A 24,039-nucleotide genomic window follows, 5' to 3' on the forward strand; every position below is an offset into this window, starting at 1 on the left:
CTAATACAAATGCAGATTTGGCATTAATGTGCAGAAAAGAATAACAAGGAAGCCAGAATAGCTAGAGTGGGTGAAGGAGAATAATATTTAATAAAATTAAATAATATTTAATAAGTTAGGATGTGGTCAGGTTGTAAAGATCTTTAAATGCCAAACTGAAAATTTATGTTTGGTCCTTAAGAAGATAAGGAGACAGTGCAGTTTATTCACTATCAAGAATGGTGTAATGTGATCAGACCTCTCTGCTTTAGGAGAATCTCTTAAGCAGTTTATATAGGATAAATTGGAATAGGGAAAAATTTGAGGTATGGAAATTAAGTAGGAAGCATTTGTAAGAGATGACAAAAGCCTCAACTAGAAGAGGAGGAGTATAATGTAGTGAAAAGAAGAGCACAGTCAAGAGATGTTGTGGAGACAGAGATTAGTTTATAATCATATCCATATGACCTAATTCATCTGAGATGGACATGACCAGACCTTCAAAATTGATCCACTGAAATAGGAGTAATCTCATCCCATTCTGATTTAAGCAAGATTCCTGCTATAGGCTGATCTCTCATCTGGAAGATTATTTTCTACCCAAAAGCCAGTGTGGCTTCAGGAAGGATGAAGAAATAACAGTGTTTGCTGCTTGACAACTCCAGGAATAAGGCCAAGGGCACAACAGAGATCTGTGTACAATGTTCATCCATTTGACCAAGACCTTTGATACCATTTAGCCAAGGGCTTAGGGTGAAATTGTGTCAAAACTTGGTTTGCGTAGAGAAGTTTTTCTACATTGTCTACCAGTTTCAGGATGACATGCTTGCCCAGGTTCTGGACGATGGACAGCGCTTGAGCTTTCCCAGGAATCAGCAGAGTGAAGCAGGGCTGTGTGCTTGCTCCCATGCTTCTTAGCATGGAGTTTTCAGTGATTGTTAGACACCTTCAATGAGGACACAAAAGGTTGGCTATTGCCCTGGTGGTGAATTATTTAATTTTAAAATACTACAAACCAAGACTAAACTGACAGTAGAGTTGGTGCATGATTTTTTGTTTGCAGATGATTATACACTCACTGCAGCCGAGATGCTACAAAGTAGTTTGTGCTAATTTTAGCTGAAGAGTTAACACCAAGAAAACACGGGTTCTCCACCATCCATATGTGGAATCATTGGTTATAGCAAATGGAGAAGTGTTTAATACTTAACTTCATTTACCTTGGCAGTGTACTTTCTAGTGATATACAGTGTTTGGGAGGCTTCAAAGGAGTGTGGATGAGAAGAGGTATCAGACTGTTACCAAACCAAAGATCTACAGAATCAATTGCTGATCTTATTGTTGTATGTCTGTGAAACCTAGACAGTGTAACAGGGCCATGCCAGACAATTGAACCACTTCCACCTGGATTATTTTAGGAATATTCCAAAGATCACCTGGCAGAATAAGGCACCATACAGATGAATGCCAAATATATCTTTACCTAAAATGCTGTTTTATAGAAAACTCACACAAGGCAAATGCCCACACAGAGGTCAGAAGAAATGACAAAAGGACCCTCTCAAGAGCTCTGGTGAACTTTAGTATATGGATTGTGAGATATGGGAGATGCAGGTACAGCACCATCTAACATAGCATTCCCACTTCAAAGGTGACACCGTGCTTTATGAGCAAAGCAGAATCACAGTAGCACAAAGATTTCATGAAGTGTGCAAATCTAAACATATCTCCATTTTTACCTATAGTAGAACCTTCTGAGCTCATGTTGGAATTATCAGCCAGTCAAACACACTGTTCCTTGATTCCCAACATTATGATATCATGGATCCTCCTCAAATAGAAAGATGAACAGTAGTTTCAGGAGGAGCTAATATTCTTTATCCCATTTTTATGCTTGCTGAAGGAGATAAATCTTCCATGAAGGGAGCATAAGAAATTTATAAGGCCTGATCTTAAAAGGCTGAATGAATTTAGGATCTCACCCCCTTCAGTGCAAAAGTTGGGAATTATGGTTGTGAAATACTGCATATACTATTAGACATAGTTGATGTGTCAGTTACTTTTGCTGAACTGATCTTTTAATGGGGGAAGGAGAAAATTGTCAATAAAATGATATTTTTAAAGTATTAAACTAAGGGATTCTTTTTGAGTGAAATAAGGGTGTTTTTTTTTTAAGTTGGAATACCTCAAGATCAACTTGGTCCTCTCTACAAGACATTCCAAATTCAGAGGATTTTAATATTTTACAATGAGTGAGGGAGCTTGTATGAGTTCTCTACCATGAACTTGGCTGCCCTAAAGTACTTGGAATTTTCCAGATGCTATTTATTTGTGTTTGACTGTACTGCCTTCAGAGACATAAAAGTGTTTTATAACATTGCCAGGTTTGCAAATATCTGGGACAAATATTCTGTCAGCACCATGGACTTTGAAGTCTCTTATGGGGGGCTACCTAGCAAGGCAAGTGGTCTTTCCTATTCCTAATTGGAGTCCAAATCTGGAAGTAAGGAGAAATAAGTGTAAACCAAAATCTAGGTTAGGTTAATAGCAAGATGTCAGCATACTACTGAGGCCTGAGATAAATAGGAAAACTTGGTTACAGGAGCTAAGAAACTTCAGGTTCAAAAGTTCATTCCAGGACAGATAGCAAGATGGATGCTACAGGAGTTGACCATATGGATGCTGGTGGCGTTCTTCACTCTACTTTAGTTAGTGCTGACATACCAAAGAAGTTTGCCAAGCTTCCCCCTGAGTTATGGCCTGAAAACAGACTGGATGCCAGAGACAGCACTGCTCACCTTGCTTGGCCTTAAAGTCTTTCCAGTTTAGTAGAACCTGACAGAGCTGTGTTCTGCTGAATAGATGTTATGATCCAAGGTCACTTTATTCCCTGAGGCATTAAAGGAGTACTTTTGAAGTAGGGAAATACTAATAGAAGTGTTGAATTTATTAAACTTTAAGGTTGAAAGAAGATATACCCCCCTAAAAATTGTATTTCTGTATATTAGATATAAATAACTGAAAGATAAAATGAAAATATTATATTTTAAGTGACTAAAAAATTGAATATTTGGATAATAATATGAAGTAGGACACTTCACAAAACTTTTGAAGTTGATTTCATTAGTGTGTGGGTGCTTTTCCTACTTAATATTGTAACTCTTCCATGTCTTAATAGAAAGTTCTTTATGAGTTATGATGATCAAAAAATGTTATCCTCCTTGTGATCCATCCTTCTAATAAGGAGTCTCTGAACTTAGCTGGAGCAGTCCTTAAAAATTAGTATTGGTACCTAGCTCCTAGGAAAGAGAAAAGTCTACAATGCATCCACAAGCCTTATATGTCCAAGTAAAAATTATTAAAGGAGATTCTGTACAAGCTATAGAGACCTCAGACAGGAGGAATGCTGTAGCTATCCATGTCTACACAGATTTGGGATGGTGATGTGGCAGCTTCCCATATGGCTTCCCAGATTTCCTCTTTTGAACAGGAAGAGTCCCATCTGTGATTTGTAATGCTCCTTTGCTTTTGGGGGTCTTCCAGAATGGTAACATGAGAAAACAATGTGTGTTACCTGTTCATCTCTGCTTTCAGGTCTTCAAGTTAGAATTTTTTAACCTCATAATTGGTGGAAGGATCAAAGACTATTATAAAAGAAAGTAATAAAGACTCTAACTCAACCCATAACTGACTTTGGACCTGTTCTTAGAGATTCCCATTCCCCTGACTGTGATATGAGCTTGTAGAAAGAGGTGCCATAGCTTTTTCATGTTCTAAATTAATATATTTGGGTCTTAATATCTCTTGAAGGAGCCTTCATTCTCTAAAACATACTATAAAAAACAGTGCATAAGTTAACATTCATTCGTGGCCTTTTTTTGTTCAGTTCTTGACACATTAAGATATCTTACACCAACAAGATAGACCAATAAGTAATAACCCAAGACTAAAAAACTGATGAAGTTGAGTAATGAAGAAAACAGCTACTGCTTAATAAATGTTATTGGGGAAATTAAGTCATAATATAGAAGAAAATAAATTCTTGCAATCAGAATTTCTGCTAATTAATAACTTAAATATTAAAACAACAAATAAATGAAATAACTGAGAAACGGAATCACATACCCAAAATTGGAGAGATATAATTTTGTAATTGAAGCATTAAAAACAGTTATCAGAACAAGGTTAATGTATTTAATTATCTAAAAAATAAGACATACAACCAATATCAAAACTAAGAAAAATAAAAGCAACAAAATAGGGGAAGGGTTCATGATAAATATAATGGATAAAAGACTCCAGAATTTTACATGAAATAGAAGTAAATCTACAAGAACAGTCCCCTATCTCCAATAGACAAAATGGTCAAAATGTATAAACAGACAGTTCAATATGTTGTAGTGGAAAGAGAGTAAGCACTGAAGTAAGATGACATGGGTTCAAACCATGCTTCTGACACTTTCTATCTTTGTAACTATAGCAAATCACTTGCCTTCTATGCCTCAGATTTCTTTTAGATGAAGAGATTGGACTGTATGGTCCTTGTCTATAGTTCTATTAAATAACATACTAAATATTTGGGAAAATAGTCCCACTAATAATTGAGGAATTGTTTATTGAAACATTTATGGGAATTAATTAAGATGAATATAAATCATAAAATCCAGTGATGAAGGGCAGTTGTGGGGAAATGAATATACTCACTGCTGACTCCAATGCAGATTACAATAATTTTTGTTGAAGAGTAATCAGATCAGAGTCTTAATAGTCATTTGTTATTAACATTAAAATAAAGATGTGAATTAAAAATCCAATCTCTAATTCAAATATGTGACCATGAACAAAATACCTAATCTCTTTGCTTCTGTTTCCTCTTCTGTAATAATAATAAGACTTACCTACTAGAATGGCTGTAAAGATAAATTAGATAGTCTTTGTAAAGTATTTTGAAAACTAAAGTCATTTATTGTGAAGTTCTGTTGTCTCCAAAAACTGCCAATCGCTCTCTGGGAGGAGATCTGCTGTCTCAACTCAATCTCTCGGCCAGATTTTTCTTCCTGTAGAGAGCCAACTCTGACCTATAGTAGAGACTCCTCTTCCTCCAGAGAGCCGCCCCAGGTCTGGCCCAGACAAGACTCTCCCCTTGCTCAATGGTGTCTTCTTTTATCCTCCCAGAGAATGGGCGTGGAATACCTCAGGAGCTTCTGGGAAAAAATACTTCAACCAATGTACTTGCTCTTCCTAAACATGTAAGCTCCTCCCCAGGAGTTCACAGGGGTAAAACTCCCCTAAAGGCCGGAAATAGAGAATTGTTTAAGTAGTATGGACTTGGCACTTAGTAAGAACCTATCATCTCATTATCTCATTAGCACTTAGTAAGAACCTAACAATTTATATATATAAAAAGTTATTCATTTTGTTTGATTTCATAATCTCAGTATTTGGTGTATTTTATAGGAAAGCATTTAAAGTAAAACTTTTGTTTTTTTAACAAAGATATTTGTATTTGCTCTAAATATAATAAGAAAAAACTAGAAAAAACAACATTTGAGGTTTGGCTAAGTTGGCTGATACACAGGTTAAATTTAACTATGCCAAATTTTTTGAAATTTCATGTAAATCTTGAGTTGTTCTGTTGATATTAGTGTTGCAAGAAGGCATTTTTATGAAAAAAAAATTCTCAACTGTTAGCCAAACATACCTGAAATAACCATGTTTAAACTTTTTCTATATTTTTGTAGTTTTTTTTGCCAAGTACCTTTTTATAATAGAAAATTTTATAGATGATAAAATCTTAGGATCAAAAATCAACACTTCTTCTCCTCTTTTAGTTCTTTTTATCTCAGTCCGATGAAGAACATTATGAAAAGGAAGAACGACCTGAAGTCCAACAAGAAATTTTGAAGAGAGTAGCAAAAGAGTTACCTGTCTACACTATGACTTCAACAAAATGTAAGCAAAACAGATGATTAGATTTCAAAGTATCTCTTCAATTGAATTCACTTCCATAATGAAATATATTGATATATTTGTGATTAAATGAAAGTTATGACTAGTCACAAAATAATATTCTATTGATCATCTATTTATAAGTCATTGACAACTTTTATTGCTATCCCATTTTCTTTCTTTGCCTCTCCCTCAATCACATTACTGTTTTTATTTATTAAATTAAAATATTGAAAATGTCCATTATCCAAATACATTAAAACGGAAAATATTCAGTGATCTATAACTTAACTATTGGTAATAATAGCTATCATATACAAAGCACTTTTAAAAATACTGCTCCAATTTTCCTCACAGCAATGATAGGTGAGAGGTACTATTAAGGTCCCCATTTTATAGATAAAGAAACTGAGGCAGACAGAGATTAAGTGACTTACTAAGGTCACACAACTAATAAGTGTCTGGGGTCATATTTGATCATGGATCTTATGTATCCAGAATTAGTGTTCTACTTACTGCACCACCAGCTACCTCTTTCACTATTTGTAAGAAATGCTTTTTCTTTAAGTTCAGGGTAAACTGTCTTCTGCTGCAGAATCAATGTTAGTTCATTGAGGGCAGGGACTCCAATTTTTTTCTTTTTATGTCCCCATCACCTACCACTGGTGGAAGAAATGAGTATCTCCAGTGTTGCAGTTTTTCCCACTACCAGGTTATCTAGAATGGCTTCTAAAATGGCCTAGGCTGGGGAAGAGGATAAAAGGATGGGGGTGGGGGGAGAAATAAAAGAGGAGTCATTTTTATTAGATCATACTTGAAATTGATATGTTCAGTCATTTAATGCATTTTTATAGTGCTTTATTCCAGTATTTGTGAACTTATAAAAATGTATAGCTAATTTAATTGTAGGATCAGGAATTCTAACAACACATCCTTGCTTGTTCATGTCCCTTTGTGAACTTTCTTTTGTGTATTTTTTTTCCACACCTGGAAACATCAAGAAATATCAGAACAAAATAAAGAGTTGAAAAAATAGAAAAAAAAAAAAAAAAAAAAAAAAAGGAACATGTTAAAAATAACTTACTTGAAAAACAGGTCAAGTAAAGTTAATTTAAGATTCACTGGACTCTCTGGAATTTATTTTCTAAAAATAAACACCCTGAACATTTTAGGAAATGATAAATTAAAACTTTCATATGTACAGGCAATTTTCAGATGGCAAAGTAAAGATAGAAGAATCCACTGATCACCTCCTGAAAGGAGTACACAAAGGAAAGGTCTCTAGAATGTCATAATAAATAATTCAAAGCTTCCGGAAATCAAAGAAAAATAGATGCTTGCAACCAAAAAGTATTAAGTATATTCAGTGAAGGTTACATAAAACCTAGCAAGAAGAGATATTGGAATATAATAATCTAAAAAGAGTATGCTTACTACCAAAAATAAAAATAAAAGTAAATCAACTCTGAAAAGCTAAATATAAACCTTTAGGGGGAAAAAAGGATCTTTAATAGAAAAGAAGACTTGCAGGTATTTATGATGAAAATATCAGGACTGCAATTAAGAAATTTGAAATGTAAACATAGAAGTCAAAAGAAATCTTATGAAGGTTAAATGTATTTGCACCATCAGAGAGGGATATAAATGAGGATGCAGCTAACATTCTAACAAGAGAAAAAGAAACGAGCATCTGGGGCAACTGCATTTTATAGGGCTCAGGAGAGTATGAAAACCCAGGAAAGCAATAATCCTTTTTCCTTAAATGACACCTTAAATTTCATAATTAATTATCTGACAAAATAAACGTCTATAATCCTCAATTATTAACAGTTTCAATAAATGAAATCTCTAGAGGAAGAAGATGGACTTCATTATATATAGTTCAAATACATTTCTTTTGTAAGATCAGTCATAATACCATTTGTGGTTTAACAGAGAGAACACTTGCACTTCAAGAGAATTGAGTTATAGGAGCAGCTAGGTGGTGCAGTAAATAGAGCATCAGCCCTGAAGTCAAGAGGATCAGGTCAAATCCGGCCTCAGACACTTAACCAGTTCCTAGCTGTGTGACCCTGGGCAAGTCACTTAAACCCAGTTGCTTCAGCCAAAAAAAAGAGAGAGAGAGAGAGAAGGAGAGAATTGAGTTCTACACTCAGCTTTACCATCAACAGATCATTGAACTTATATTAGCTTAGGTATTCTTCACTGTAAAATGAACAGATGAATTTAACTAATCCTAAAACCCTTTCCAAGTCTTAATATCTTTTGGTTCCTGTGTATTATTTTAAAGTTCTTAATTAAAAGTAATTTGTTCCATAAATAAGTTTGAAAAGTTAAATAGATTTATTTGTTGAAGTTATTTAAGCAATATTTTGTCCATTTTAATAATGTTCTTTTTCTTGAATTTAGTAATCAGATATTGTGAAAAATGTCAACTGATTAAGCCTGATCGATGTCACCACTGCTCTGTATGTAACAAGTAAGTAGCTTTTATCAGCAGTTTTCATTATCACTGAGCATGGTATTGGAAGTTTTGTCAAAGGGGGAAATCTAATGTTACAAATGTACTGAGTTTTACATTTATACCCTAGTTCTAAAAAAATTTACACTCACTTCTCAAGAAATAAATATTATGGTGCCCAAAAAAGCAGTAATGATATACTGTAATAATCTGAAGAAGAATTCAAAGTAGAAAAGTGATGTATCATATTTAACATTCAGGTTCTCTCTCTCTCTCTCTCTCTTTCTCTCTCTCTCTCTCTCTCTCTCTCTCTCTCTCTCTCTCTCTCTCTCTCTCTCTTTCTCTCTCTCTGTCTATCTATCTCTCTGTCTCTGTCTCTCTCTGTCTCTCTCGAAATAGCTTTTGTTGGTAATTGTTTTAACTTATGCCATCATTCACCCACCTTTCTTTTACCTTTTGGGTGAACCATAACTTTAATTTTTCAGACTTTATAGTAATCCATATAAAGAACAGGGCTATTCAAGTACCTTTGGAATACCATGCATGTGTTTTAAATGAACTAATCCTGTTCTTTTTTAATCTCAATAGAGCAGTTCTATATTTTAATTAGTTTGTAAGTAGTTCTGCCCTATATTCAGTAGTTTTTACTGTGGTTTTCCTTACTTGTTTTAACTATTGTTAACTTGGCCTTTAGTTTAGAACCGAAGTTCTAGGTTCTAAAAAAATTTGTAAAGATCAATCTCGTTAGACAGTCTCTTTCAGCTTTCTTAGAGAATACTATGCTCCTGACCATGGCGGTTATTTAAAATGTTGAATATTATATGTAAAGAAAGCTTAGAACAAGTTAATTTGTTCAAAAGAATTGTCTCACCAAATTCTGCCACACATTTAGATATAACAAAATATAATTAAAGATAATAAATGAGCTCCACTAAGTCAGTTAACTTAGTTTCCCAAAGGATAAAGCAAATTTTCAGATTTTCCTTGTCAGTGAAGCATATGCCTATAAATTTATAAATTTTAAGACCTGTTAGGTCTCAAATAAATTATTAAGAATTTACATTTTTATAGTTTTAAATCTTCATAATTCCATAGGAGAATGCTTGGAAATAAGTTTTATATCCTATAGTAGTTTCACTTGTGTGTATTTTATGCCCCATAGTGATGTCACTTGTGTGTCACTCCTATGACTTCAATGCTGAAACAAGATAAAATCTCTAGACCTGTCTCAGGTCTCTCCCCATTCTATTTCATCTTCTACTGCCAGAGTGATTTTTTTAAAGCATAGGCCTCATCTTGTCACTCCTACCCCCTGCTTATTGAGCTCCAGTAGTTTTCCTGTTTCCTCCAGGATCAAATATAAATTCCTCCATTTGGTATTTAAAGCTTTTCAGAAGATCCCTTCTTACACTTCTAGTCTCTTTACTCACATGTACTTGATGATAAGCTATCCCAAACTCCTTGCGACTCCTTGAACATGACACTACCTTTTCTATTCTGTGCTTTTGCCTTATTTCCACTCTCAGTGCATGCATGAATCCTCATCTTAGCCTTTTAGTTAATTTAACTTTCTTCCAGACTCAGTTCAAATCCCACTTTCTGCAGGAAGCTCCATTCCAATCCAGTCACTCCACTCTATTTCCCTTACCCCTCTTCCCTGATAAGTTGCTAATACTTTCTCCCATCTTAGATTAATTTATACTGATTATTTTGGATATACCTAGTCATTTATATATTGTTTCTCCCATTAAAATGTAAGCTCCTTGAGAGTGACAACCGATTTTACCTTCCTTTATTATCACCTAAGCAGATACCTATGGTTGAATCATTGGTTTGATTCATATAATGTTTATGTTTGTACTTGTCTTATTACCCCCTACCAGTTATAAGTATCTTGATCTTATAGAATCATGGATCTAGAATGAGAAGGAATTTCAAAGGCAAAAATAGTTCAGCCTTTTTATTTTATAAGTGAGAAAATTGAAGTCTGGCATGGTTAAATGATTTGCCTAAGATCACACACACACACACACACACACACACACACACACACACACACACACATCTATATATATAAATAATCACCAGAAGTGTAATTTTAATCCACATCATCTTCTGTATCATTCTAAAATTCCTAAAGGTATAGATTTTTTTTATATGCCCAGAATCTACTATATAAGAAGTGCTGAATATTAATCACCTGAGAAAGTTTTATATATCCTGTTAAAATAAAAATGCTAATTATAATGCTCTTCTTGGATAACATTTTAAAATAAAATTTTAAGTGTATGGGAATTTATAAATGGGAATTTGAAAATAGAATTTTATTGTACTTTTTTTCTTAGATGTGTTCTTAAGATGGATCATCATTGTCCTTGGTATGTATGAAAAATATTAAAACTTTTTTTGGTGGGAAAGGAGATTTTTAAATAATTATTTTTTCATTTAAAATATAAATTCTCCATATAGTTTCCCTACACAATCAATAATATATTCTGAAATGGTTCTAATAACTAAATTATTTAAGAATTAAGATGTGGTACTATTCTAGATGGCTAGATTTATTTACTAGTCTACTAATCTAATCTTTTTTTTCCCCTACTACCCATAACTTTAAAAATTGGTTTAATATAATTTCACTGTGTAATATTCTTTATTTTTTTCCTTTAAATTTGTATTGATATCTTTGTATTACAGTCATTTATCTCCATTGCTTTTCTAGGGTGAATAACTGTGTGGGATTTTCTAACTACAAATACTTCCTGCTGTTTTTATTTTATTCCCTTGTGTATTGTATTCTGGTGACCACAACAGTTTTAGAATATTTTATAAAATTCTGGACGGTAAGTTTGTTAAAATCTTAAATGTATATAGTTAATTTTTCATTGAGATATTATATTGCTATAATATGTTAATGATTAGATATTTGACTTAGTACAAATGTAAGAGCTTATTAACTAGTTTATACTATTTAAAATTTGTAATGAACCAGATAGGACAAGGCAGAGTTTGAATATTCCTTGTTCTTCATTCTTCCAGATTCTTTGCTTACCTCTAACATTCAATAACATGTTCTCTTTTGAGGTTTCATGTTGTCCATATTTACCATCCAAAGCAAGCCCTGGTAGCTATTGTCCACAGATCTCCAGATCACTCCCTTTCCTTCCCCAACAAATTCAGTACCTGATTCACAATTTTTCTCTCCTCCCCTACACCTGCACTCAAATTAGAGCACTTTATATATATTGACTTATATTACAAATTTATTACACAATCTCAACTGGACTTTCACTGCAGCTAGATAATCTTGACTATATCTTTTTTATCAACTCACTTCCACTTCCAACAATGATTTTTCCAAACCTTTTCATTACTCTTCAAGCCTCCCATGGATTACTACCCTTTCCCCTACGTGCTCATTCGGTTTCTCATATATTACAGAAAAAAATTTGAGACCATTCACCATGGGTTCTTCTTCCTTTTTCCTTACCTCTTCACTTAGATACTTTTTGCCACCATCACCCCATCTCATATAATGAAGTCTTACACCTCTACTTGTTCAAGCAATCCCATTATATCCCAACAGCTTATAGCCCCCCATCATTCCAACTTTCACACTTATTTTCAATTTCTCTCTACTGGTTCTTTCTCTCCTGCCTATAAATATATAAATATTTCCCTCATCCCAAAAAACTTTCACTTGATCCTTCCATCCCCACTAACACATTTTCTTATATTTCTTCTGCTTTTTGTGGCTAAACTCTTGGAGGAGGGGGCATCTATAATCCATGTCCCTTTTTTCTCTCCTTTTACTCTCTTCTTAACCTCCTCCAGTCTGTCTTCCAACCTTACACTGAAACTATTCTCTCTATCATTATTAGTGATCTTTATAATTCCCAAATCCAATGATCTTTGACACAGTTGAACATCCTTTTCTTCTTGACATTCCCTTTTCTCTAGCTTTTGGGACATTGTTCTCTCCCGATTCTCCTCCTGTCTATTAAATTGATCCTTCTCAGTCTCTTTTTCTGAATCCTCATACATATCATGCCTTCTACCATGGGTGATGCTCATGTTTCTGTCCTGGACCTCCTATACTTTTCCCTCTGTCTTACTTCATTTGGTGAGCTCATCAGCTGATGGTGCAGTGGATAGATAACTCCATTGGACCTGGAATAGGGAGACTAGGGAATTCAAACCTAGCTTTAGATCCTTTCTAGCTGTGTGATCCCAGGGAAGTCATTTAACTTTTGTTAAATGTCCTCCTCAACTGCTAAATGAGAATAATAATAGCATTTGTCTCACAGGGTTGTTGCAAGGATTAAGTAAGATCATATTTGGGAAAATCACATAGTAAATGCTAGTTTATAAATGCTTATTATCTTCTCACTTCTCCTTCATCAGCTTCTATGAATTTAGTGATGATTTTTATGCTAATGATTCTCAAGACCTGTCATATCTTAAGTTCTCTGTTGATCTCCAGTCTCACACATCCCACAGCCTTTCAGACATTTCAAACTTGAATGTCCAGGAGACATCTTAAACTCAACATGTCCAAAACAGTTCATTGTTTTCCCTCCCAGACCCTCCTTTGGTTCCATATTTTCCCATTACTGTCAAGAATATCACCATTCTCCCAGTCTTCTTCAACTCCTCTTAGCACCAATTCCCCCATATCTAATCTGTTACCCAGGGCTGTGAATTTTACCTCTGCAGAATCTTTCAGGGACACCCCTTCTTGGGTGCGGGTCCATATCATGCCTGAATTACTACTATAGCCTGCTAATAGTCTGCCTGTTTTAAAGCTTTCCCTCCTCCACTCCATTTCTGACTGTGTCACTCCTGCTGCTCCATACTCAATAAATCCCAGTGGTTCTTTATCACCTTCAGAAGTGGCAAAGAGCTTTAGAGGCTAAAATAAAAGACAAGGAAACTGAAAAGGATTTCAAGAGAAAAATAGAATTTTTTAGCTAGATAAGACCTTAGAAATTAATATAATCCCACATCATATTCTGCGAGAGCTAGGTAACAGAGGGGCTAGGTCTGAAATCCAGAAAACCTGGGTTCAACTCTGGTTTCTGACATTTGCTAGCTATGTGACTCTGGGAAGGTCACATTGTTTTACTTCAGTTTCCTCATCTGTCAATGAGTTGGAGAAAGAAATGGCAAACCACTTCAATGTCTTTGCCAAGAAAGCCCTAAATAGAGTCTCAAAAAATCACACACAACTGAGTAACAGCAGCAACAAAACAACTCCATATTTACAGATGGAAAATTGAGGGATAAGACAGTGAAATGATTTGCCCAATTTTTAAATTTCAGAGCCAGGAGTAAGGTAATCTTTTCTAGCACCAGACTTAGAATAGGCTAATCTGGAGTGAAAAAACTCAGACAGTCAAAACCTGAGTGTCCTGTTCCAATTCACTTTCTAGCCCAAACCAAAAGAGACTAGAGATTTTTTGGGAGCACATATGGATTTTCTTCCTTACCTGGTGAAGGATTTGAGCTGATACAGATTGTGCAGTTTTGTCCTTTGAATTTAAACTCTAACGTTGCCTTTGTTCCTGTCCTTTGCTTCCCCTAGTGCAAATGAAACTACAGGTTATTGAAAGCAGTGGTGTTAGGTGGTTATAAGTGATTAGCATTTCACGTCCCATGACCTGGAGGACTAAATTGCCACATAACCCATAGCTTCTTTTTCTCTGGTGCCGACACAAAGTCTTCCTGTGATACTTCTGTGTGTGAAAGTAGCCATTGGTCTTTGTAGCACATCCTAGAAAAAGTCCCTGTTCCTACCACACTAAAAAGCAAATTGTTTAATAGCTCCAATTTAAGAAGATTATGTATACATGTTAGAAAGATTATCATCAAAAATATAGCAGTATGTAAGTAATCTGTGATTTTGTTGACTTGAGAACTCTCCCTTCCCGAGTACAGCCATTTATGACATTCTGACTTAGGGAGTTACTGGAGACTCATAATAATAAAGCTCAAAGAGCCCTTAAGGGTCACAGTTGGGATTTGAAACCAGGGCTTTCTTTCTGATACCAAGTCCAGTGCTTCAGTGCTATAGTGTCATCAAAAATACCTTAAAATATTAAAAGTTTTGATATTTAAAGAAGCATTTCTCCTATTCTTAGAAATTTATTTATACCATTTCAATTCCCAATGATACCAGATAAAACATCTCTGTAACTGTCATCCAATAACATTACTGAAGACTTATTTGTTCAGAGTTAGAATGGTCATGGAAGTGCTGGAGATTGCTAACCCTTTCTTCTTGTCTCTGATTTTTTTAAAACAATCATTAGATAGCTCTAATTTAGAAAACTACTTATATTTAATATATTGGACTTACAAATTTAAGACTTTTTCTTATGTATCTTCATTTTTAAGAATCAAGTAAATAGCCTTTAAAGAGTCCTAGAAATATGTTCCTGTATTTGAAGATGGCAGTATACTCGCATGGAATCTTGTCTATTTTTCTTTTTTCTAGAGGATGAAGGGTAATCTAGTAATCCTTAAATACCAACCAGTATTTAAATTAATGTTTTCAGGTGCTTTTTTAAACTTGATAATGTTATCTTAATATATTATCTTTATTTGTACAAGCTTTGCCGCAGGAAATCTGCAGAGAATTGTCCAAAGGTAAAATGCATTGTTGATGTAATTTATAAGTTGATCTTATTAATTTTCACGATTTCTTTTTTAGCATTGATTATGCTATATTATTATTTGTCTTGAACAAGTAAGCCTTATGTATAGATGGAAATAGGTAGCTGCCTAATTTGTAAAATTTGAGGGGTGCCCCTAAGAGACTTAGGTTAAAAAAATAACTTCAATCAATTCAAATTGCTGAAGAAGTTAATTGTGGGTATTGAAAAGCCTAAAGTTGTCCCATGAAGACAAAATAATGGGAATGCTTGCTAGACAGGGGACAGCATGAAGTCAATACAGATTGCCAAAAGGGAGAAGGAAGTGCAAAGAAAAACTTCATGGTTTTGCTAAGTACAGGCACTAGTTAGCAGCATATATGTAATTTTCACATTATCTTTAAAAAATAACTTCTTCATACCTGAAGTTGTTTTGTGTCAATTTTGTGGAAGGAATTTGATTCTATATCATTTTATAATAGATTTTTTTTCTGTAATTGATTCTATCCATTTTATGTCATTACTCCATCAATATTTTCTTTTTTCTGCCTGTGAGCTAAGTTTAGGAGTTCAGTTCTGCTAATCACCATTCTATTTTTGCCTCAAGGAAATCTGTTATCCTGATTCAGGTGGACAGAGAGTCTGGTCCATTATCTCTAAACTTTCAGGTAGACACCAACAGTGAATATTTCTTAGTCATAGGAGTCACAAGGAGTCCCTCTGAGTTAGTAAGAAAAACTTGTTATTCCTCTACTTTTGGCTTCTGAGGAAATAGCAAGATATCTGGCATATAAGTCCCTGAAGCTGACTTTAAGAGATGCATTGTCCCTGATCTGTACTTATACCATTAATAATGAAATATCATCTCCAAAATGCAGATGGATCCTAAACTCAGTCAGCCAGTCCTCTCTGACAGATATGGTTACTTACTGGCCCCACATGGTACTAGCTTACTCATCTTAATGTAATCAGTAATATAGTGCTTACCTCATCCTGTAACTAGTTATCTTCCCCACCGACTCCCCTGAACTATATTAAAGGTATTGAGCCCTATCTTGGGGTCTTTGGTTGTCCAGAGAGATCATTGATCCAATTTTTTGGTTACTGCTAGCCTAACTAACAAATTGGTCATGCTCAGATCTTTGTCTTTCAGTTTACTTAATTTTCAAACATAACACTATAGTGTACCAAACAAATTATTGAATTCTTCCTTTTGGACAAGAAAATGCTTTTTGTTGTTTTTGTTATCATTGTTCATTGATAAAGCTAAAAAGCTGTGAAATTAATTTTTAAATAACTGATCCATAGTTATATGAGATTGTGAACCCTCTTCGATAGGTTGGTGATTAGATTTAACTCATCTCCTTTTGTGCTTTTCCTGCATTTAGAGTATCTTATTCATATAGTCTTTTATCTTTTTTATATGAAAAAATTTGTTGACATATTTAAGTGTCTAGGAAGATTTTTACCAGAGAATGGTAGACAACCAAATCAAAAACCAGTAATAATAATAATAATAATGGTGTAAATGGAAACATTTGAAAAGATCAGCTGTGCTCTGAATTAATTTTTTTTTCTTTCTTTTCTCAGACCAACCTAAGAAACACACGTGCACAATTCCATGTCCTTTTTCTTTTTTTTGTGGCTACTATGTTTTTCATTAGTATCCTGTCACTTTTTTGCTACCACCTCTGGCTAGTTGGAAAAAACAGAACAACAATAGGTCAGTTGATTTAAATAAAACCATTGCCTGCCCAGGTAAATGTCTGTTATACATTTTGTGATGAAGAGATATTCACGATAGAATCATTAAAAAAAATCAGTAAAATTTACAGATATTTGGTTTTTGCAGAACCATCTAAATTATGAACTAAATGATAAGATTGGAATTATGCATACTAAGCTAAAGACAAATGTGTGTTAACTAATATTAGAGCTGATTTTCTTTGAAACAGGTTAAGAAAAGGAAATTCCATGATTTTTTATAAAAAGGATAAAAATTACTTTTTTTTTTTCCTTTAAAATTTGGAAACCTGACCATTAGAAATAACACAAAATTTTTAGTTGGGCATAATAATCACTTGCCTTAAATAGTATATTTTTCTAATTTGAAACAATTGGGAAAAGTTAAGCATATTTCTGAATCTACTTTTAGATCTACTTTTAGAAGGTATTTCCACCAAAGAATTGGGGTATGAAGGACAGGGGAAAAAATGTTAACAGTAGAAGGAAAAAATTAAAAACTTAATCAGCTCTTTGGGAAAATGTTTTTACATGGTATTAAATAGATTAGTGTCTAATGTTTGAAATTGATTGGCCTTTATTATGAAATTTTAGAATGATCTTTATATTGCCTGCCTTACCAGATAGCTAGGAGGAATGCTTTGTAAGCCTTTAAAAATTCTTTAAATATTGCTTGCTACCACTAATATTACTATTACTTTTAGTTCAGTTAAACAAGCAAATTTGCATGGTCCGTGAATCTAAGACCTAAAAAAAAAAAGTTTCATGTAAATGAGAATTTTAATACAATCTGAAAATATAGCAAAAGTATGCATGTAGAATGCTTTATAAGCTTACAGTGTACTTTAGTCAGTCTAGTATCTCATCATTATGGGGACTCCCTGCAGTGGTATAGATGACAACTCTTTCATGTTTCTTCATCCTTTTTGATTCTACTCCATATCTTACACAGAGATTATCTGTGTAAATGTGCAGATCTATATAGCTCATAGCTTTATCTCTATGCTATTATAGAAATATGAGCTATTCTACTGTTTCTACTTACATAGATAACTGTTATGTGTTGTGATTCAGACCTAAAATACATTAAAAAATTTATTCCATACCTAATTGTATTTTTAATCTGTCCATTGTGTGTGTGTATGTGTGTGTGTGTGTGTGTATGTGTGTGTGTGTGTGTAAATAAAGATTAGAGATCTTTTCCCAACAATATGCTTGATCTAAAATAGTTTTCTTCTGCCATAGTATGAGATGTAACAGAGGAAAATGTTTTGTTAACCTCCTTACAAAGAATATATTGCTTAGTTTCTTGATTTTATTTTTAACAGAGGCATTCCGTGCACCTGTGTTTCTAAATGGACCTGACAAAAATGGTTTCTCTCTTGGATGGAGTAAAAATTGGAGACAAGTATTTGGAGATGAAAAAAAATACTGGTTATTTCCCATCTTTACAAGGTAAGTTACTCAGCCTGAACTCGGGTCACCAAAGTGGTAGATTTTGATGAAATTTATTGTCTTATTTGCTGAAGCTTTATGAGAAATGGGCTTTTGGAACATAGGATGGAGAGGAGGGAAGTAAATGTGTTTTCTGCATTAAAAAACTTAATATACATAACTTTTCCATTGTCTCTTGCTTTGCATCTTGTAAGCCCCTGCAAAGACAGAATACTTAGAATTTATTATAATTTTGAAAGTAAATTGAACTATCAAATAATATTGGAGATTATACTTAGGCAGTGTAGCATAAAGGCAATAGCATTAGAAATTCTGAGTTTAAATCCTAGTGTTGCTGCTTACTGACTCTGACAAGTCATTTAATTTTTATGAGCCTTTGTTCTTCAAAATGAAGACTAGTAAGTCCTATCTCATGGTCTTCATTGGTTTCTCCTAACCTAATACATTGATCATCCTCAGACCATTGTCTTTCAGTGAACCTTAATTTTCAAACATAAGATATCTCTAATAAAAGTCTGATGTAAAAAACATAAGAAATTGCTGCCAAGGTATAAAACAAAGTTCTATTCTACTATACATGGTCATCGAATGATATGAACAGTTTTAAAAAAAAATGTAAATGACCAACAATACTAAATGAATTTTAAAAATGGTCAACATCATTCAGAAGAGAAATTAAGGGGCAGCTTAGTGGATAGAGCATCAGCCTGGAGTCAGGAAGGCGAGTTCAAATCCAGTCTCAAACACTTAATACTTCCTAGCTATATGACCCTGGGCATGTCACTTAGCCCCATTTGCCTTGAGAGAGAGAAAGAGAGAAACTAAACAACATATTATTCTGATTTGATCTGCACAATAACCTTTTGAGGTAATTGCTATTATTATCCTCATTTTAGACTTGCCATGAATCACACAGTATCTTACACAAGATTCAAACATGTTTTTTCCTGATTTGAAATAAATTACAGTACCTTTTAGAAATAAATTTTATTAATGCCTTTTTTTTACATTACCATATTTTTCCCCACTTTTCCTTCTACTACTTCTTTCCTCAGAGACTTCCCAAATAACAAATAATATTTTTTAAAGAGAGGAAAGAAATATAACTGACCATTAAATCAAAGAAAGTCCAAAAATATGTACAGCGTATCACGTTAATTGACCCATCTGAATAAAGGAATAGGATGATAGGTCTTTACATATATGTTCTTTGGAAGCATGCTTCTTTTTAATTTTGTGGCATTCTTTTTGTGAGCGTGTGTGGTTCTTTTCGTTTACATTGTTGTAGTCATTGTATATATAAGGTTTTCTTAGCCTTGCTTACTTTATCTTGCATCATATCATGCTTCTCTGTATTCATCATATTTGTCATTTTTTACAGCACAGCAATATTCTGTTATATTCCACAATTTGTTTAGCCATTTCCCAACTATTGGGCATTCACTTTGTTTCCAATTCTTTGTTACCAAAAAAAAAAAAAAAAAAAAAAAAAAAAAAAATTCTGCTCTTAATTATTTTTGTGTAATAGGGACTGACCTCCTTAGAGTATAAGCCTTATTGTGGAATTTTTGAGTCAGTGGATATGGACAATATAGCCACTTTATTGACATAATTCCATATTACTTTTTTTTTTTAATTTCAAAAGCAGGCAACAAGCCTTATTGCTTTAATTTAAGCAGTTTTGTAAAATTTAAAATAATCACATATTTTAAATCATGCAGTTTAGGTGATGGTGTTCATTTCCCAACTCGCCTCATGATGGATAAGGAACATGTTACTGGCACAAACCACCATGAACACATCAGGAGGTGAGTCACCCTTCCATCTTTTTTTTTTTTTGTATGATGGGTTGTCTTTCATCTGTAGAACATTCAGTTCTGTAAATTAAGATGGTAGCAATATGCATACATTAAATTCAGCTGATTGGCATAGTTGAGGAAAGAGTTCTAGTTGACTTAAATTTTCCTGTTAACTGTGTTTCACCATTTATGTACAGAGTGTACAGCCTTGCACAGATGGTCAAGAATGGTGCTCAAGAACTCTTTTCAGGTATTCATGATTGTACTAGTTAATCTTTTATTTATGTATAAATAATGTAGCATTTTATTAAACTCAGATCTTAATTCTGTTAAATCACCCACAATAGTTTCAGCATTCTTCATTAAAAATACAAAGTTTAACCAAATATAATAAATCGAGGGAATACAGCAAGGTATAGTGGATAAAGGAATCAGGAAGGTATGAATTGAGTCCTACCTCTGACTCTTGACACATACTAAAGCAAGTCACTTAACTTCTTAAATATCCCAGGCAACTCCAAAATTGCAGAGCAATTTCACTCTACTCTTGTAGAAGGAATTCCCTTACTGTAAGTTCCCTCACAATTGTGTCTCTTCAGCAAGAATATACTCCATCTATACTTGGTCCAGTACAACTCTTTCTCCCATCTTTGTTCCCTTTGAAGCCATTTCTACCTCCATGTAATCGCACCTGGTATTGTGACCTTAGGGTTCTAGTGTGCTGATCCCTTCTTGATGGTAAACACAGTTTGTTAGATTATCTGATTTTAGAATATAAATACCTTGAAGGTGACAGGTGTTTCTTTTCTTTGGTTCCCCAGAACTTAACACAGATCCTCACACATTTTAAGTGTTTAATAAATATTTGCTAGTCATCTACATATCATTTTGCATTTTTCTTCTGTTTTTTTTCTCTCATTTTAATGTTTAAATGGTGACATGACTACTTAGTTGGATTTCTGGACAAGCTTTGTCTAAACTGGCTTCACCTACCTTCTGCTTCATAAGGCAGTACAGCTCATGATTGCCTATAATCTTTTTTCTTTTTCTGAAAATTTTTCTGAATGAATTTCAGTTCTAAACTAGTGTTGATTTTGTTCACCATCTCTCTTTGCTTGGCAAGTATTGCAAATGTTTGCTGATTAAAAAACTCTGTGGTTCTTTTGAACTTGATCTTATGGCAGACCATTTATAACCATTAAAATTCTGTGTAAAATTATTGTAATCCATGTCAGTAATGTTTCTGATGTCCATTTCCTATTTTTTAGAACTAATTACTTGCTTAAGTAATTGAGGAGTGGGTTGTTTCCATTGAATACTCTTTATTATTATTAATCTTGCTTTTTACCAATTTTTATCTTTGCCTTATAAGTTGGTAGTCAGAGCTTGCAGAGGCAGCTAATCTAAAAATAACTCCCATATATCCATAGTATCTTATTTCATATCTGTTAAAATATCTTATTTCTTTTCCTTTTTCTTTTTTCTTTTCTTTCTTTTTGTTTGTGTGGAAAGAAAATACTTTTTTTTTTTTTTTTTTTTTTTTTTTTTTTTTTTTTTTTTTTTGCTGTTTTTTTGGTTCCTGGCACCTACCAATTTTTTTTCCCCACACAAACTGGGCCCATTGTATAAACATGTGAGGCTTCTGTGTAATCTCTTAAGTATTTGGTCTCATTTTTTCATGAACCACATTTTCCTTTATATTTATATTCCTTCTTATCTTGGCTTTGAAGTCACCAAGAGTGCTACTGGTTGTTGATAGAATTTGGAGGCTCTTAACAAGTTTTTCATAGATTTTTCCCTACCTCTTTATCTTAGGCAAAAGATATTGGTGAATAAAATATGATTATTTCCTTAATCGTCAAACTCAGCATTTTTAGGGAAATTTAGGAAATTCATTTCCCCTGCTTTGATGCTGCTTTTCAGTCTGTTTTTAACTATACAATCACAGCAACTTAAAAGGAAATGCATCCACATAGTGTCTGACATTTACACAATTATCCACTCACAATAATGACACCAATAAAAATAACAATTTACTTAATTAATGTGTCAAGTCAACAGGCATTTTGTTAAGTACTTCTATATCAAGTGTTGTGCTAAGCAGTGGGGATACAGATTTAGCAAAAGAAAGGTTTCCCTGCCCTCTAAGAGTTTACTTTCTAATGAGGGAAGACTGCACATAAAAAGCAACTGAAGAGAGAGCTGGTAGGGGAGAGAGAGAGAGAAGGAAAGTACCCATGTAGACAACAGCTTAAGAATAAAGAATAATTGGTTTGAGTCCCTCCTCAAAATGAAAGTTCCAGGAGAATTGTACCAGTGATAGAATGAAGCCATGGGGCAGAGGGAGAAGGGAAAGGAAGCAGTTAAATTATGATTACATACTGAAAAGTGAACAACTACTATATGAAAACAAATGAATAAATATTGAAGTAAATCATACTCTTCCACCAATGTACTTAATAAATATGATGAAGAATTGACATCCTTTATAAGAATCTTATCAAGGAAATACCGAAGGGAAGAAAGCTCTTGTACTTAGGCTCCAGGGCTCCACATTTCAGGACTGCTACTGGTCCATTAAGGAACATCCAAACCACAGGAAATTGCTTCTCTGCTCACTGCTTGGTGGTTGTTGATTCTTATCACTCTTTAGTGGGGAAAATTCTCCTCTCTTCTCTATTCAGACATAGTCTTTAGAAGCTTTACAAGTTAGTCATCTCACTTAAAGGAGTTTAGAAAGTGTAAGCTCTTGGTGTGTATAGCAGTTCTCTTAAGCCAGAGTGCTCTAGGCTTATCCAGCTGTTGTGCCTACACTCTCATACTCAACTCAGCATAGTCGGGTAGTAGGAGAGGCACCAGGATACTTTCATTTTCCAGAAGTGCTCAAAAAGCATCTCCATCTGTCTCTGGCCATGATCTTATCAAAGAGATTGTTCCTTCTAATATTGCAGAGAGGACCTATTTTTACCTGCCTGACCTATCAGTCAACAATCATTTATTTTGTGCTTACTTGGCATTAAGTTAAACACTAAGAATACAAAATACAATAAGAAAGTTGCTGCTCTCAAGGAGCTTACATTCTAATGAGGAAGACAATACATAAAAGGGAACTGAAGAAGGGGTGGATATGATATGTAGGCTGGGGACATAATATAGAAATTCATAGTGTAGCCTGGTGAAAATTAAAGAAATTGCCCTCTTTAACTGCACTTTCTAGAGAAGCCATCCAATCACAGGGAGAGGCCATAGGGGCTGAAACATTTCTGAGGAATGAGTTCTAGGGCTTAAGTGATCTTCCAAGATGAATAATTTTTAGGGCATGATGTAGAAGTCTAGATTGCACCCAGGTAAGAAATAAAGATGACCTTATGTAACATGTGTCCATGTTGTCCCAGAAAACAGGTCCAGTGGTTGCATCCAGAATGCAGGAAATCTTCACTTTCTTATAACATTTTGAGGATTGCAGTGAAACATATGTGTTATCCATCATTTATTGCCTACTATGCCCACATTACCAGCCCATTTTTAAAATTTTTTATCATCTCTTCCTTTATTTTTAATTTGTAGTTTTCTACTTATGTTCAATCTGCAGTCACCCATTTATCTTTTACTGATAATTTTAAAAAAATTCTTTAGGGAGCATAGTATTCCACGATCTATCTACATCCATATAACAATGGTGGCAGAATATTGGTATTAAATAGATTAAAATTGGTATTAAGTAAAATTAAATTTTCTTGAAGTGTGGGGTCCTTAAACAAGCTTTGCAATTTCTCAAAGGCCACACAACTGCTTTCCTTCTCTTCTTTAATTCTAGGCCCAATTCATTGTCTGTTTATAACCATCTATGGAAAGCACTGGTATCTGTACAAATGATCTCTGCAAGTAGTCCGTCTAACTGTGTATTATAATCTGGATAATCCAAAGAAAAGACCTCCTTCAGCTATTTTATTTTTATGTTTACCATGGTTAGCATAAATTCTTTTTTTTTTTCATTTTT

At 33.9% G+C, this 24,039-nt stretch overlaps 1 protein-coding gene across 2 annotated transcripts in view; it reads left to right on the forward strand.

The window, feature by feature from the left end:
* The window catches only part of ZDHHC20 (zDHHC palmitoyltransferase 20), an 80,172-nt gene that overhangs the window by 52,251 nt on the left and 3,882 nt on the right, over positions 1–24,039 (forward strand). The window contains exons 4-11 of one of the 2 annotated variants that reach the window (XM_074303673.1): positions 5,811–5,931; positions 8,338–8,407; positions 10,735–10,767; positions 11,112–11,232; positions 15,002–15,037; positions 16,633–16,765; positions 18,114–18,240; positions 19,962–20,048. In XM_074303673.1, coding sequence (XP_074159774.1) covers positions 5,811–5,931; positions 8,338–8,407; positions 10,735–10,767; positions 11,112–11,232; positions 15,002–15,037; positions 16,633–16,765; positions 18,114–18,240; positions 19,962–20,048 — 728 coding nt within the window. The remainder of the gene's footprint in view (positions 1–5,810; positions 5,932–8,337; positions 8,408–10,734; positions 10,768–11,111; positions 11,233–15,001; positions 15,038–16,632; positions 16,766–18,113; positions 18,241–19,961; positions 20,049–24,039) is intronic. The other variant, XM_074303674.1, reaches the window with a different exon arrangement.

Source organism: Sminthopsis crassicaudata, chromosome 3, assembly GCF_048593235.1.
Source record: "Sminthopsis crassicaudata isolate SCR6 chromosome 3, ASM4859323v1, whole genome shotgun sequence".
Lineage (NCBI taxonomy): Eukaryota > Metazoa > Chordata > Mammalia > Dasyuromorphia > Dasyuridae > Sminthopsis > Sminthopsis crassicaudata.